Source organism: Gambusia affinis, linkage group LG09, assembly GCF_019740435.1.
Source record: "Gambusia affinis linkage group LG09, SWU_Gaff_1.0, whole genome shotgun sequence".
NCBI classification, from domain to species: domain Eukaryota; kingdom Metazoa; phylum Chordata; class Actinopteri; order Cyprinodontiformes; family Poeciliidae; genus Gambusia; species Gambusia affinis.
Window position 1 is genome coordinate 22,675,973 of NC_057876.1, and position 16,562 is coordinate 22,692,534.

General features: G+C 36.9%; 1 protein-coding gene across 1 annotated transcript; it reads left to right on the forward strand.

Annotated features, from left to right (window-relative positions):
- The first annotated feature begins 235 nt into the window (after positions 1 to 235).
- On the forward strand, positions 236 to 15,777 carry slc9a6a (solute carrier family 9 member A6a). Its single transcript, XM_044127919.1, has 16 exons — positions 236 to 660; positions 1,622 to 1,821; positions 2,706 to 2,783; positions 2,881 to 2,957; positions 3,074 to 3,186; positions 4,302 to 4,407; positions 6,270 to 6,411; positions 7,231 to 7,336; positions 7,462 to 7,550; positions 8,227 to 8,340; positions 8,503 to 8,614; positions 8,705 to 8,858; positions 9,756 to 9,786; positions 9,871 to 9,956; positions 10,817 to 10,922; positions 11,830 to 15,777. Exons 1-16 carry the CDS (start codon positions 363 to 365, stop codon positions 12,073 to 12,075), a joined length of 2,058 nt encoding a protein of 685 aa, XP_043983854.1. The 5' UTR covers positions 236 to 362; the 3' UTR covers positions 12,076 to 15,777.
- Positions 15,778 to 16,562: the final 785 nt, after the last annotated feature.

Sequence of the window (16,562 nt, forward strand, 5' to 3'; positions counted from 1 at the left end):
TGTTGAAACGACATAAAAAGCAGATTTCAAAATAAAAAAGTACAGGTCAGAGTGAAATGGGTAATTTCTGTTAAAAGCTCAAAATCTCCAATAAGCTTGAGATTTCATTATTAAAATTATTGTTTTAAACAAATGTGTTTTTTCAAGCATTGGTTAATTTAAAACAACCATGAAAAAGGCTTTTAGCGTGAAACACATTTATACGCTTTCTGGATAAAAATAATTTTCACTTCCGGGTTGACTCTGTTGCTGCCGTCTTGGCTGTCTTCTCTTCTCAGTCTGACTCAGTCTCTTCTCTCTCTCTCGCTCTCTCTTTTTCCTTTTAACTCCGACGACATTGACCCTATCCGAAAATAGTCATAATGTTGGCAAAAATGAGCGTGGACGTCTCGCTGCGGGCTTTGAGGACGCTGCGGCTGCTGGTTCTGGTGAGCCTGTGTGTGTTCATCAGTGTCTCAGCAGCATCATCTCCAGCCCAGGAGGAGGACAGTGCCATGGAGAACATCGTTACAGAGAAGAAGGCTGAGGAGAGCCACAGACAGGACAGCGCAGACCTGCTCATCTTCATCCTGCTCCTCACCCTCACCATCCTAACCATCTGGCTCTTCAAGCACCGGCGCTTCAGGTTTCTGCACGAAACCGGGCTGGCCATGATTTATGGTGAGTGACAGTTGGGAGACGCCGTCAGACCCGCAGATATCGATCAGATTTGAAATGTCAACACCGTGATCTTTAGTTTAAGCTGTAGTTTACTTTAGAAAAGAGGCAACTGCTCTTCTGTTCCCTTTTTAACATCAAAAACATTTCACTTCCCCTCCACGCAGGTTAAACTGGTAACATTAGACTTACACAAGACGGTATTTAATCTGCATATGCTGTGCTACACTAACTTCTTCCTCCTATTTAAGCTGACATGTTGGTTTTTTATATCACCCAAAACCTCATCCATATCAATTATAATTCTGTAAATATTAATCTGCAGACTTAAAAGAAAATCAATGAATTTCTGCATTTTGTTTATTAAATCCACTAGACCAGAGGAGGCCAAAATGTGGCTCTGGGGCCATTTGTGGCCCTTGAAATTAATTTGATCAGCCTCCCCAGCACAAGTCATGGGGACCCAAAAAAAAAAAACACTCAGAAATCAACTGATCACCCTAGAAGTTTTGAAATTGTCTGTTTTTCTTATAATAAGGCAACATGATTTATCAGGTAAAAAGAAAAATGAAAATAAACACATTTTTGTGTTCTTAATTTAATGAATTTTGTGACTTGCCAGTAGTTTAAATTGAACAGTTTTGGCCTCTGAGGCAAAAAGTCTAGACACCACTGCAAGTTAAGATTTACTAGCAAAACAGAAATTCAGACATGACTAACCAGCAGCTTGTTGATGGCATGAAAAAGTGTGTGATCAAGGTGAGACTAAAGCTACATTTATCAGGGGTGAATGAATTTATTTTATTTCTGCCTGTGGATGAGAAAGTAGCAAACCCAAGCACCAGATTCTTATGTTTAAATGTGTTTGAGAGAAAATTTCAAATGCAATGAAAATAAATGGAGCTTTGTTGTCTTAAATTAAACCCTCCTCTGTTCTATTTTTGCTCTCCGCCTCTTTTTTCAGGCCTTATTGTCGGGGTGATCTTGCGCTACGTCGTTCAGGTCCCTCAGGACACCAAACCCGTCCCAACAAGCTGCCTTCTCAACGCCAGCACCCCCACCCTGCTGGTAAATATCAGTGGCAAATTTTACGAATACACCTTGAAGAGGGAGATCAGTTCCAACGAGGTGAATGACGTGAAAGACAACGAGATGCTGCGCAAGGTACTAACTGTCTACTCACCTTTGTGGTAGTTACTGCTGATGACTGAGTGAGCATTTTGGTGTTTTACTTTACTTTTCAGCTTTGAAGTTGGAGCCTTGATTCTGGTTATTTTAAATAAATGAATGCACAATTATCAAAAAAGAGATTGCAAGTGAAACAACACAAATCACTTGAGTTATTTCTGGTTCAATAGGAAAGTGTGTCATGCTTTGGCATCCGATTACAAAAATGTTAATACCATTTGAACTTTTTTTTTTTTTTACATTTTGTCAAATTTCAACTGCAAAGTGCTAAATTTTTTAGGGAAACAAATAACCTTACCTTCTCTGAGATAAATGATCTGTCACTGAGTTGTTTTCCCATTGTTCTTTGCAAGATACTTTAACCTGTCAGTTTTACTGATGTTAGTTATTTATAGTTGTAAATAAGAAAATCTTACATCACTTTCCAGTTCACAGCTGTGCTATTTTCTGTTGGACTGTCATAAAAATCCTTAATTAATTGAGGAAATACTTTTCCAAGGACTTTATTTCTCTGGAATCCCAAATTCAGCACAAACAATAAGTGAAATAATCTGCTTTAATTCAGTGTAGTGTAGTGCTGTAAGAGGCTGTTCCCTGGGTGATCCAGTGTAAAATAAAAATGTTCTAACTTCTCTCTGCTCTGACAAATTTGGCACTGATCTGGATTCAGACCTAAAATAAGAATAATCTCAGCCTTAATTGATTCAGTCGCTGTCCTCTTTTAACTTGTTATTTTACTCAACGTCCCAGTTGTGTCATTCTTGATTAAATAATTGATTTAACATAACATTAATTAACATCAAAGCATTTGATTATTTTGCTGTTTTATTGACACATATCTTTGTTTTTGTGGGCTTCAGGTTACGTTTGACCCTGAGGTTTTCTTCAATATTCTTCTCCCGCCCATCATTTTTCATGCAGGCTACAGCTTGAAAAGGGTACAACATCCTCAAATCTTTAAATAAATAGTTTTAAATTATGATTAACTATTGTAACCTCAGTAAAGTTAGCTGCATGTTTGCGTTTATTTTTCAGAGACATTTTTTCCGGAACATGGGATCCATCCTGGCTTATGCCTTTGTGGGGACAGTGATTTCCTGTTTTATTATTGGGTAAGATGATTGTGCTCTGAAACAGCACTGAGAAAAACCCAGCTCTAACTACTTCGATGCATTTTAAAGTGTAATATAATCCATTTAATAAGATAATTAAAGATGTCCTCCATCAGGTTGTTGATGTACGGCTGTGTCACGCTGATGAAGCACCTGGGCCAACTGGGTGGAGACTTCTTCTTCACTGACTGTCTATTCTTTGGAGCCATTGTCTCAGCAACAGACCCGGGTATATATTCAAATGAACTTCTGATTATGTTTTCTATTCAGGGATTATATTTTAACCCTCTGAACTGGAACTTTCAATATATAGCAGTTATTTTCACAATTTACTGTCTATTAAAAAAGTGTCTCATCAAATTAAACCGAAGAGAAACATGCTCCATGTTACCGCAGGAGTGAAATTACCTTAATAACCCGATGTTGGCTGGAAAGCGCAACATTCCTCTTTCAGAAACCATTGAAATTTTTCAGATAGCGTAAAGTGTTTATGGTACTGCAAATTTGGCTGTGACATCGCCGACAAGTTCTGGGTTAAATTAATCAGATAAATGACATTATTATACACATTTATAGTAACATGTGGATACAGATATAATTTTTTTTAACCAGTTTATATTGTTTTTTACAATACAAACTATGCATTTTCTTAAGCAACTTGTAATTATTCATACAAATTTACATTTGAACCTGCATGAGGCGATCAAACTCCAGGAAAGTCATTAATATACAATCTAATAAATGGGACTCAATATACAACCCTGAGGTACTCCATCATTATTATCAGTCTTTTCAAAAGCAGGTGTTATGACTCATATTTTATATACTTGATTGCAGTTGCTGCAAACTAAATTTTGATAATTTGAAAAATTATTTACCGTAGTCATAAAACTTTCTTAGAAATGTTTATCTAAAAACCAACATTGCTTTCTGCTGCCAGAAGTACTGATAACGTTTTAATTGCTGACATCGTCTGCACCACATTTTTGTTTTCCACGCACTCAGAAATTGTTGCTCTTTTATTTCTGAGACTGCCTTAACTCAGTAAAGATGGACAGGTTTGCACTGAGTTTAAGTTGAAATACATTGACTTTAATAAAGTGAAGACATAAACCCTAAATAGATCAATTAACCATTTCTGTAAAAGCTTTCAAGATATTCCTCAGGATGCAAACATTAGAGACAAAAGTTGAGTGAGATTTCTGAAAGTGTTAAAGGGTAAAAGTAACCACTTTTGAGATTTTCTTTTTTGTACTCTTTTAGATGGTAGCATTTTTCTCAGGAAATTGCTTAAATGTCTTTTCAGTATATGTCAGTTTTTATGTGTTTCTGTTGGTCTCACAGTGACGGTCCTGGCTATCTTCCATGAGCTGCATGTTGACGTGGATTTGTATGCGTTACTGTTTGGAGAGAGCGTCCTCAATGATGCCGTAGCGGTCGTTTTGTCCTCGTAAGTTTTGAAAATCAAATTATGTCTAATCGTGATGACTGAATGTTGGAGACATGAACAAACGCATATGAAACTGTGTTTTTCACGTTTGATCGGTGAACCAACCAAGTGTGAGATTCACATTTGACCAAGCTGGAATCAGTTCCCCTGGTGTTGCTTCGTTTTTCCTCCTTCTCTTCTTTGCTCTGTTGTAATTTCCACAGAATAATGCATTATAAGAGCATGCAGCTATGAGGAAGCGGGCCATGCAGAGAGACGCTCACCAACTCATTGTGCGTTAAGTAGAGCATGTCGTTGTGTGCCTTTGCAGTGGCTGGGGACTAGCATGACGAATCAGAGGCTTTTGTTGTTTTTACCCTGGCTTATCCAGCCAGACTGTTAGAATATTGCATATTTGCTTTTTTTATCTTTTTAGTAAACGATGTTTGATAAAAAAATATTTCCACACCCTTTAGTTATCTTTGAAGAGGAGATGAGAAGCTTAATGACAAAATGCCTTGTGATTTGTGTGTCATGTTGAGCAAATCTAATTTTAGAATCAACTTTGGTTGGGAAAAAAAGATAAAAGTTCCTGTTTGGTGTTTTTCAGTACATTTTTTTCTAAAACTACATTGGTAAAGTGTAATTGAGACTGTATGAAAATATACAGACTAGGGTTTTTTATATGTAGCTATTGGTTTTTACATGGCAATATTGAGTAAAAATAACCTGCAAATAAATCAATCTTTTATTACAGTAGCATAGTAGAGCATCATAAAGAAATTGTTAATAATGTCTGAGCTTTTCAGCACTAAACTCCTCTGGTGTGTTTTCTGTGAAACATTTTTATCTAGGGAGCAATAAGTAAGCGGTATACATTAAAAAAAAAAAAAAAAAAAAAAAAAATGTTTGCCAGATTCTTTTTTTTTATCCCAGACTTTAAATTATTTTCAGTGCATATTGAATTAAGGTTTGATAACATTGTTTTATCCCTTTGACTATAGCTGTCCTTCAACATGAATTTAAAAATAATTTTCCATATTCTCAGGTCTTTTTTCTGTTTCTAGTTGGTCGTCTTCCCAGCAACGGATCATTTTTTCAAAACTATTTCCATTTTCCTGCTGCAGGACTGTTTTCAGTTGAGAAAAACAAACAGCCCGAGTTCTTTCTGGTTCTGATTAGATATCAGAACCAGTAAAACACTGGAATGTGAAGTTATGGCCTTAAATATCTCCCTGGTAAAGATACTGTTTAAAGACATGCTGTTTGGTCAAATTGAGTAAGAGAACATTTCTGAAAAATAAGTATCTACTCTTTGGTTTACAGTTTGGCTATTTAGTCTGAGTTAGACAGTAAGGAAACTAAGGTTTTGTCTTTTTTATACAGCGTATGTGTAACAGGATTTTGTTTTGGCAATACTGTGGATGTGAAGTTTGTCAAAATTTGTTTCTTTATTTCTTGAATTTATTTAATTTAAAGATAAGGTAAAGGTAATTTTATTTATATAGCACATTTTCATCAACAAGGCAATACAAAGTGTTTTGTCAACAAATTAAGATTCTCCAGACATTTATTGCTGTTTCAAGTTCTGTTGCACTGCTCTTGGCAGTTGGTGGTTACCATAGCAACCAGTAACTGACAGCTCCTCCCCGCCCCCTTTTTTTTCTGTTGCCGTCGGTAACTGAGACAGAAGCTACTGGACTGATGTTAACTACCAACTTAATTCCCTCCTTTGTTAGAATAAATACAGAGAACCTGAACGTGTCTGTCGTGAAGTCAACCTACTGGACACGAGACAAACATACAAGGGTTTCATATGCAAATATCTGTTATCCATTGTGTATTCTTGGCTTTAAGTGTTTTTCTTTATGTTTTATTATCAGGTCTATTGTTGCATATCAGCCCCAAGGAGACAACAGCCACACGTTTGAGGCCATGGCCCTGCTGAAGTCTTTAGGGATGTTCCTTGGCGTTTTCAGCGGGTCCTTTTCTCTGGGCGTTGCCACGGGAATTGTTACAGCTCTCATATCTTTTCTGGTTTTGTTGTCTATCCAGTCTGCTGCGTAAGCTATGAATAAATAAGGTTCTGCCTTAGGTTACTAATAATATCCTGCTGTTAGTGATTGACAGATAGGTGTGTGTAAAGTACTGAAAACAACACAAGCATACCGATTATTCTTTGTAACGTGGCACAGATAGCACAGGTTTATTGACACCTGGTAGTTCAGTATAGTTGGTTTGATTGGGGATAAAATTGGCAACATTCGTTAAATTTTCAGCTGGTGCGGTTTGCTTTCACATCACATTGTGTCAAAGAAGCCAAACCCTTTAGAAAATCAGTTTACCTCTTCGCCTGTGATGGCGCTGCACCAACAAGCACTGAAGTAAACAACACAAAAACCTCTGAAGAAGACAATGAGCACAACTGCCTTCCTCATAAAAAGTAAACAAAAATGGAGTAGCGTCAGATTTTAGTGGTTGTAGGATTTCTCTCTTGTCTTTGATAAGAGACCAGAAGCAATTTGTTTTGTTCGTATTTACCCAGAATCCCGTGTGCTACAGTTTGCTTCCTGCTTTTGGAGCGGTCTCTGGTCCTCTTGACATTTTCATAAGAATCAAACCGTACCAGAGTTCATGTCAACCGAACAAAGAATGAGGTTTTTAGGCGGATTTTTGGTTTTTGGTCCTTGCAGAGTTTGGTTGTGCGTTCACATCTCCCCAAACTAACCGGACCTTCTAGACAAACAAACTACAGTTTGATTAAAGTGAACTAAACAGGGTTGGTGTGAATGCACCGTTAAAATCTGTTAAATTAATTTCAATAAAATCCTTGACTGGGACTACGTGACGAAATTCACCAAACTGAGGGACTTTCAGCTGCTGGAGACGGCTCTGTTCTTCCTCATGTCCTGGAGCACCTTCCTGCTGGCTGAAGCTTGTGGCTTCACAGGTAGCAAGCACACAAATTTAAAGTGAATCTGTAGTACATGTAATTTCATACGTTCCAGCCTCGTTGAAAAGATTTAAATGTGGTTTGCTTGTCTTTCGATCGTATGATCATGTTGTGTTCTGCAGGTGTTGTGGCTGTGCTCTTCTGTGGCATCACTCAGGCCCACTACACCTTCAACAATCTGTCTCCAGAGTCTCAGGACCGGACAAAGCAGGTCAGAACCAGGCTAATGCTACAAAACTGTTTAGTATTTACTAAAGTATTAGGGTGTCATTGTGAAAATAATACACCAGGATTCATTGTTTTAATAAATAATAACATACCTTAAATCATATGTGTGGATAGGCCTGTTGCAATAAGCAATAAAACAATTACTTGCATGATTGTTTTTTTTCGTTTCTCTCTTTCTACCAAAAACTGGATTACAAAAGTCTTCAGTCAGGTGCTTTCCTTTTTTGTAGGTTCATTTTGTTTACAGACTTTATTTTATTTGTTGTTTCTGTTGTTTATTTATTTGGAATATTTAACATGTCTTTCTGTTCCAGTGTAAAATATTCATATAAAGATTTAAATTCATCACAACTTCTATCAGTGTTTCTATCTGAAACTCAAACAAAAAGCTTTACTACTAATCTGGAGTTTTGAATACTTGACCTAACTTTAAAAAAGGAAAGGTTTGGGAAAGTGAAGTGTGATTTAAAAGGAAAAGTCTTCCATCGGTTTCTCCACAATCACATGAACGGATTTAAACTCATCAGAAAGTACGATAAATCTTAGCTGTACTTTTACGATATGGTGAATAAAAGCCTTTAACGTCACGGCCAAATCATTAATGAGACTCAAAGACAAAATGTTAATGTTTTTTGATGTTTCTTTTCTTTGTATTTCAGCTGTTTGAACTGTTAAATTTCCTGGCAGAGAACTTCATCTTCTCCTACATGGGTCTGACCCTGTTCACCTTCCAGAACCACATATTTAATCCCATGTTCATCGTTGGAGCTTTTGTATCTTTTCAACCTGGAAAACAGAAACATTTCATGAGTGTTTGCATTTATAAAAGGATGTTTATTTATTAATTCAGAATTGATCTAGTGAGGAGTTTTGTGGGTGATGTGTGAGGATGGGATGTTCCGCTGGTTTTCCTCCTTGACGTTCCTCCCATCCAGCTGGCGGTGTTTGTGGGTAGAGCTGCTAACATCTACCCTCTGTCACTCCTCCTTAATCTGGGTCGATTTAACAAGATTAGATCCAACTTCCAGCACATGATGATGTTTGCAGGCCAGTAGAGCAGACTGTAGGACTGTTGAATACAGACAGTTTGCCTCACATGTTTGTGACCTTGTTTTTCTGATTTTGTTTGGTTTTCAGGGCTGCGCGGTGCGATGACCTTCGCCCTGTCCATCAGGGACACGGCCACGTACGCCCGCCAGATGATGTTCTCCACCAATCTTCTTGTGGTTTTCTTCACTGTTTGGGTTTGTGGTGGCGGCACCACTCAGATGCTGTCCTGTCTGCGGATACGGTAAGCAGTTTCAGACATAAACTTAGACAGATTTCTCACTGCTTTCTTTATTCCTTAAAAACAAACGCAAAACTTGATACGCACAGTTCTGGGAAACTTCTAGTTGTTTAAATCATGCTGCATCAAACTACTCCTAATGTCTGAGGAAAGTAACATTTTCCTCCCTAACTAGTCCTAATGCTATATTAACATATTAGGGCCATTAAAAAAAAAGAAAAATCTCAGAAAATTTGTAGAAAAAAACTTGGAAATTTCTGACATTCAACTGTCAAAATTTGCCAAAAAATAAATCTGACATTTTGAGTTTATTCTTAGAAATTTATGGGTTTCAAAAGTTGAAAAATTTTCAGAAAAAAAAAAAAGAAATTTCCGAGATCTTTTGCGGAAAACTTCTAAGAATTTCTGAGATTTTTTTTACTTTTCAATCTCAAAAATATCCCTTTTTTTTCTATAAAATTTCTGAGATTAATCTCAAAATGTAAGTTTTTTGGTGTAAATTTAGTCTCCCTTTTTTCTATTTACAATGGCCCAAATAGTGTCATTGTACGGTGCAGAATCTAATAATATCATAATGGAAAAAATTAAATGTATATTAAATGTATATTTAAAATATTTTGGTTTGAAACAAAAAAGCTAAAATTTAGACTGTTTAACTTTTTTTTTTTAATTTAGAAATTACAGTTTTCAAAAAGTTTATTTGATCTATTTAAGGAGAAAAGCTATCCAAGCCAACCTGTTTGAAGTAAAACTGGTTGCTCCTTAACCCCAGTTTGTGACAGTGACTTTGATCAAACATTTCCAGTAACTGAGTCTTCTGTATCTGGGCATTGTTGGCCTTTAGAGGAATTTCTCTAAAAATGTCCAACTGCGACTGATTTTCTGTTTTTCTTCTAACAGAGTGGGAGTTGACTCCGATCAGGAAAACTCTGTAAGTAAGCGACGTGATGGTAAAACTTAGAGCTAATGTTTTTTTAACTGGTTTTACAGAGTAATGCCCTTTTTGTTGGTCCAGGTGAGTTTTGCTGACGGATCAGAGAGGAGAAGCACCAAACAAGAAAGTGCCTGGCTTTTCAGAATTTGGTACAACTTCGACCACAAGTATCCTTTATAGGAACAACTCGTAGTGTTTTCGTGATTCCTCTGGTTCTGTTTCAGTTCCATGAGTGAGCGGTGAAGTTCATATTTTCAGCCAGCAGGGGGAGCACAGGTTATAGATTTAGAAACAAATGATCTCCAGAACTACAATTGAAACCAGATTTTTACATACTCTATAAATAAATGAAACGTTTTTTTAACTGTCTGACTTTAAATAAGAAAAAATTTTTATTAGGTGAGTCAGGGTTACCAAAATGATGTGTATTTGATGAATGCCATAATAATAACTATCCTTTATTTTGACATCCAGCAAACTTTAGTTAATTTTTGTAATCCTCACTGACCCAAAACGTTCAAGATTTCATGTAATTTAATGTAGCCTAGTAAGAAAATACAATGTATGTAACATTACAATAAAATATTGATTATTTAATTTTTTTCCCAACATTTTTTAAGTTAAATTATTTTATTGTCCCTGCTCATTTTACAACAGGAGTGGGTCAGTAGTGTAAAGTGGCATTGTGCCTATGTATTCCAGCTTTATGAGCTTCATTTTCTTTCAAAGATTTTAAATTTGGTCTTTTAAAAAATGTCCACCAAAGGACAAATTTTCTGTGAATAATTTGGAGAAAAGACGGAAAAACTTGCAAATACTGAACCATGAATAGGCAGAGGTTCATTCACTGTATGCAAAAAATACAGAAAGACAGTCAACTGGAATAAAACCACTTATGTATAAAAACAGTGGAGTTTTTATCCTGATGCTCATACCAGCCAGGCATTAATCACGTAATTGGCTGTTTCCTGTTGTTCTCCCTCTGAGTTCATTGTGTAGGTTTTTCTTGACTCCAGCGTCTCTCCAGCTACCTGAAGCCCATCCTGACGCACAGCGGCCCCCCTCTTACTACCACGCTTCCTCCCTGCTGCGGCCCCCTCGCCCGCTTCCTCACCAGCCCCCAGGCCTATGAGGTCAGACTGCAGGTCACACGGGACAAGAAAGTTATTGATTAATGACTTGATCTAAAGTTGATTGGTTGACTAATAATTAGTTAAGCAGCCATTTTCTTACAAACTTGAGTTTTCATTTGTATCAAGAGGGCAGACTGTCTTTCGTTAGCATGAAGGGATACATTGTTCATGTTCATGAATATAAAAATAGAATCACATCATTATATTTTAACTTTTCTGCATGTCAGATGTGTTTAATACTGACTGAATAAACTACAATGGCATATTGAGGTCATTGCAGGAAAAAAAGGAGTACATTTTCACCAAAAGAATCAGAAATTCGGAGATTAATCTCAGAAAGTTTCTATAAAAAACAAGCAAATTTCTGTGCTTGAAAAGTCGAAAGATTTTCTAGAAAAAAACTTTTGAAACATTTTTAGATTAACCTCAGAAACTATTCAAACTCAGAAATTTAATCTCAAAACTTTTTCAAGCAAATGTTTGATGTTTCAAACTCAGAAATTTCCTAGTCTTCCCAGAAAATTTCTGAATTTTTATTTTTCAGAATTTATTAATTTTTTTAATCTCCCACGGCCCTAATACGCCGTCTTACCAAACAGAACTGCATAAAGTGCATCTTTCATTCCCCACCGGACTCTAGTTGGACCATTTCTCTTTTCTGTTCTGGTATGTTTCCGCCATCTTTGCTTCTTTATTCATTGGCCCCACATAATGATGACCAGTGCTGCCCTCTGCTGGATGGCAGCCAAATCGCAACACTAAAGAGAGGTCTAAGCGGAAGTTACTATTTAATCGATTTGAGCTCATTTTAGTCCAATTACTATTAATTGATAACATCCCTATACAGACCCGTTTTAGTTTAGATGGGTGTAATAAACCCAACTTGTTCCTTGTTTTCCTCCCCCAGAATGAGTGTCAGCTGAAGGACGACGACTCTGACCTCATCCTGACGGACGGTGACATCAGCCTGACTTATGGCGACATCACGGTCAGCACTGACGCCACAGGCGCCCGCACCAGCGACGGCCTGGCCACGGACGACCTGGACCGGGAGCTGGCGTACGGCGATCACGAGCTGGTGATGAGGGGCACGCGCCTCGTTCTGCCCATGGACGACTCTGAGCCGCCGTTCACGGATCACCTGCGGATGTGAAAACCAGGTTTCAGCGCAAACGTCCATAACAAACTGACCTGAGCCACTGAGCAAAAGACGAGTCCCTGACTCTCCTCTTTTCACACTCCCATTTTTATTTTATTTTATTTTTCTGCACTTTGCCTTTTTTCCTTTTTGCTCACTTCCTCTTTGGGAAATCGCTGTCTCTACCTCATTCTCTTCCTGCTCATTTCACACCTCTTACTTCAATCATTCCTGGTTTTCTTCACATCTTTTCTCTTGTCATTCAGCTTACTGTAGCATCACAGCATGAGTTAGAGAATAAATGCAAACGCCAACCCCTACCTAATTTGTCAGTGTACAGTATATCTCAAGAGAAACTATAACGTTGTTATGCATGTGGAGGTTGCTTATGTTTTCTTTGTATTTTAGGATATATTGCTTTTCTTTTCGGTCGGCGTTTTGGGTCTGACTTTGAATGTTGCTGCCTTTTCTCTGAGCATCAGAAGCAAGCTGGCCCAGTGGAAAACTTTACTGTACATTTGGTTACAATCAAGTGCCTGGGAATTGTAGTTTTTAAGCATGGCAACTCCATACTAGGTTATCTCTGAGAGGGAAAGTGATTTTGGGATGGCACAGGAGAAAATATAAAAATATATATTATACCCAAGAGAAGCCTCCGTCCCTAAAGGTAGCAATATACTGCACAGGTGTGTCTGGAGGGATTGTGCTCGTAAATATTTTGTGAAGCGGTAGGAGCCACTTACGGATCTCTCTGGGTGACCTTAGACTGTGACATTAGAGAGAGGCTTAACGCCTTCCTCTGGACGCCGAGCGCAGCCACAACAGACTGAAGGTTTGCTGCTGTGAAAATGAGACCTAAATGAGGTGAAGTGAGTCAGCTTTGTGCCATTCCCGTCACGCATTTTGACGCTTTGTGTTTTCCGAATCCATTCGACCTTAAAGTGTTTTCTACGCTTTTTGCAGAGGAACATTTGTCATACACATCCAGCTTTGTTCACATATTTCTATTCAGATATTTTTTCAGGAAAGTAATAAAAAATAAAACGTTTTGGTACCTAAACTTGACACTAAAACATCTGCTGTCTTTTTGATATAATTAGAGATTAGAGAGATTATCTACTTGCAGAAGGGTGAAGTAAGTTTTGTTTCTTCATTAATATGGTTTCATATTGCTGAACGATGAATGTATTGGCTGACTTAAACTAGGCATCTTTCAGTGCTTTGCTAGTTTCATCTCTGAAATATATTTTCTGCTACACAACTTTACTACCACAGTTATTTATGCAGCTAAATCTCAGTGGGTGTGAATATCATCACATTAATTTATTTCAGTATTTCAGTTCATAAATTGCATTACTGTGGATTTATTGGACACAGAGTGAAATATTCAAGTTATTTCTGTTGATTCTGATTACCAGCTAATGAAAACACAAATTTCAGTTTCTCTGTAAGTGAGAATATTACATCAGACCAAGAACAAGTGATCCTCTAGCAACTTGGATTGTGTGCCTTTCCACTCATCTTTCTCACCTTTCAACCTTGAAAACTAAACGAGGAACTAACTTTACCTTATATTTAAAAAGAGAACAAAAACCCACAACAATGGTGTCCTTTTTCTCCTTAGCTTCTTCATATATGCTACTAGATGTTTTCCTTCCACTCAACTTTCTAGTAAGCTCTCTTCTTTAGCTCTGAGCTCTTGCAGCTTACCTCTTCATGTGGATGTCATTGGCTGCATTCTGGATAACTATACAATCAACAGTCATACACGTGACTGTGTATCATAACGTAACAACTTTAAATAATAAATTACAAATATTAATCTTATACGATGTTCTGATTTTACTTTTATGAGAAATTGAAATTTGAGTTTTCATAATCAGATGAATTTGCAGCAAATATCTCAGTCTGTGTGCAATTAATCTCAATAATATGCAACTTTCCTTTTTTTATTTAAATTACTGAAATAAAATAAGTTTTTAATGATGTTCTCATGTAGTGAGAGATAAATACACGTTTTCTCTGTTTGACTAATCAGCTCAATATTGCAGTGCTGGATTTTATACATTGCCATGTCTTTGTCTCTCCTTATAATTCATAATATTAGGGCTGTGCGGTATTTGGAAAACATGGCATTACATTAATATTGTTGAACTCATTAGTCCTTTGGGTAACAAACCTCTTTCTGGGACAATTAAAGACCATCCAATCAATCAGTTATCCTATTAAGTTGCAGAATTTTAAAAGATGACTCCTAAAATGTTGCAGCCTCCTAAATATTGCATCTTGACAGATTAATATTTCATATTTCAGATACCCTGGGAGGAGTAGATATTTGCACTGGGACTGTTCCAGGTCTTTATTTTGAAAGCTGCCAGTGTTGGACTAGTTTACTTGCTGGATTTCTTTTTTTCCTATTTCGTGCTGAACTGTTTACTCACGAATCATTTGAAGGTAAAACAGAAGTTTATTTGCACATTTGCTTTATTTTTGTTCATGTTAAAGAAGAACGGAAAGCTTTCTGAACTCGTTTAGGTCTGCAGAGTTTCGCATCTGCTGATGCTGACTGAACAGGAAGCGGTCGGGTTGTCGCCGTGGCGACGCTGTGTTTATTTGAACCGAAGCCAGAATACATTTGGTGACTAAGCTGAACACCACCATCTTTTTTTGTGTTTTGGCCTCGGTGCGAGCCAAAGAAAAATAAGTGAGTTCATGCAGAATAAATGCAGGATGATGGGAATTAAAAAAAGAGAGAGGGAAAGAATAAAGGAGTGAACAGAAGGAGGGAAGTAGAGCAGGCTTGTAGATATCGCTCTTCCTTTCTTAATTATCTTCTGCTGTGCAGGAACCTCTAATTTAACTTTTTATTTCTTGTTTGCTTACTTGTTTGCTTTAATCAGGCATTCTTTATGACTCCACATGATCTATTTTTATGTTGAATTATCATTTCAGTTGTTTGTATGATACATTTTTTAAAGAGAGGAAATAAAGTGAAAGAAGCCTGTAATTCACACTCATTTTGTGTGCTTTATTTGTTTTCAGTAATGTTTTAGTTTTATCCGACAGCTGGTTTTATAGTATTTACTGTTTTATTTTGAGTGATGTTTATAGAGGTTTTTTTAGCTTCTGTAAAAAACCATTTCAGTGACTTTAAAGATGATTTCATGCATATTTTCCATCTTATCTGGTACCTTTGTATCTTGTATGTTTCCAACAAGATGCTTTTTCTATGATGTCTTCAGAGCATAAATTATCTTTCGCTGATTGTGCATCTTTGAAAAAAAAAAAAAGAAGTTAAATAAATCTGAGCAGAACTGTGTGCCATTATTATCTACATGCCACAATGTGAACTCTTCAAAAGGTGATCGAGGTCTTGGTGTTTCTCTGCTCTCTGATCCGTACCTGGATCTTTGATCAGTGGAAATCCTGTCTGAAGTAGCTGACCAAAGAGGCCTGCTGTGGTCCGTGTTTTCAGACACTCTGCTCTCTTTCTCTCTCTCTTCATTCTGCATTTTCTCTCTGTGTGAATGTGTCCAAATGTCTGCAAGTGTTTATGGACGTGTCTGGCAAAAAAAAAACTAACAAAAAAACATGAAACTGTGTCCTCTTTTTTTTGTTTTTGTTGCCGATACTGACTGTTTACATCTGTGTAAATATACTCACCTGTTCTGTGTGCGTGCAACGGTCAATAAACTAGAGCCTTTGCATTTGATTAAAGCTCTCTGGCTGATGGCCTCATTATTTACCTATTTCAGTATTAGTTTACAGATGTCTGACTACTGATCCTCTCATTCATACCTGATTCGTCTGATATGTCATTTGAAAGTATTAGTGTGTGAAAATGATCAGTTTCATCCAGTTTTACAGTTTTTAACATATTAGCTATTAAAAATGTCAATATTCCGCTGATGTAGAAAAAACACAATTTCGCAATTGTGGTGTTTCCAAATAATAAACGCGATTAAAATCACACATAAATAAGTTTGTTCACGCAATAAGTCATTAAAAAACATGCCGCACCGTCATCCTAACATAAATTCTTACCAAGTGTTTCTAGTCTAGCAGCCAGTTTCTAGTTTCTGCCATAAGAACTAGAACTTTTTCATCAATATTAACGAATTGTACGAAGATATTTGCACTAGAAACAAGACCAAAATACTTTAATACCTTGTGTTTTTGGAGATTCCATCAAAGTAATGAAGCAAAATGTAGGATTATGTTTATTCACTGTACATAAGCTCATGAAAGATGCAACTTTTACAAGACGTTTACCTCGTCTCTGTTTAAATTAAGGACTCGTGTTATAATTTCACATTTGTTTACTTTCATTTGAGCCTCAAGTGCTTCTAAAATCATCCCCAAAAAACAAAACAGCCATTTTTTTTTTTTTTTTTTTGCAACCAGTGAACGTTTTCTTCTGGTGTCTGAATAATGAGCTGTCCCAAAAGCCCTGCCAATTTCTAAGTCACCTTCAACGGGCACTACGCCGTTTCCTAGCAACC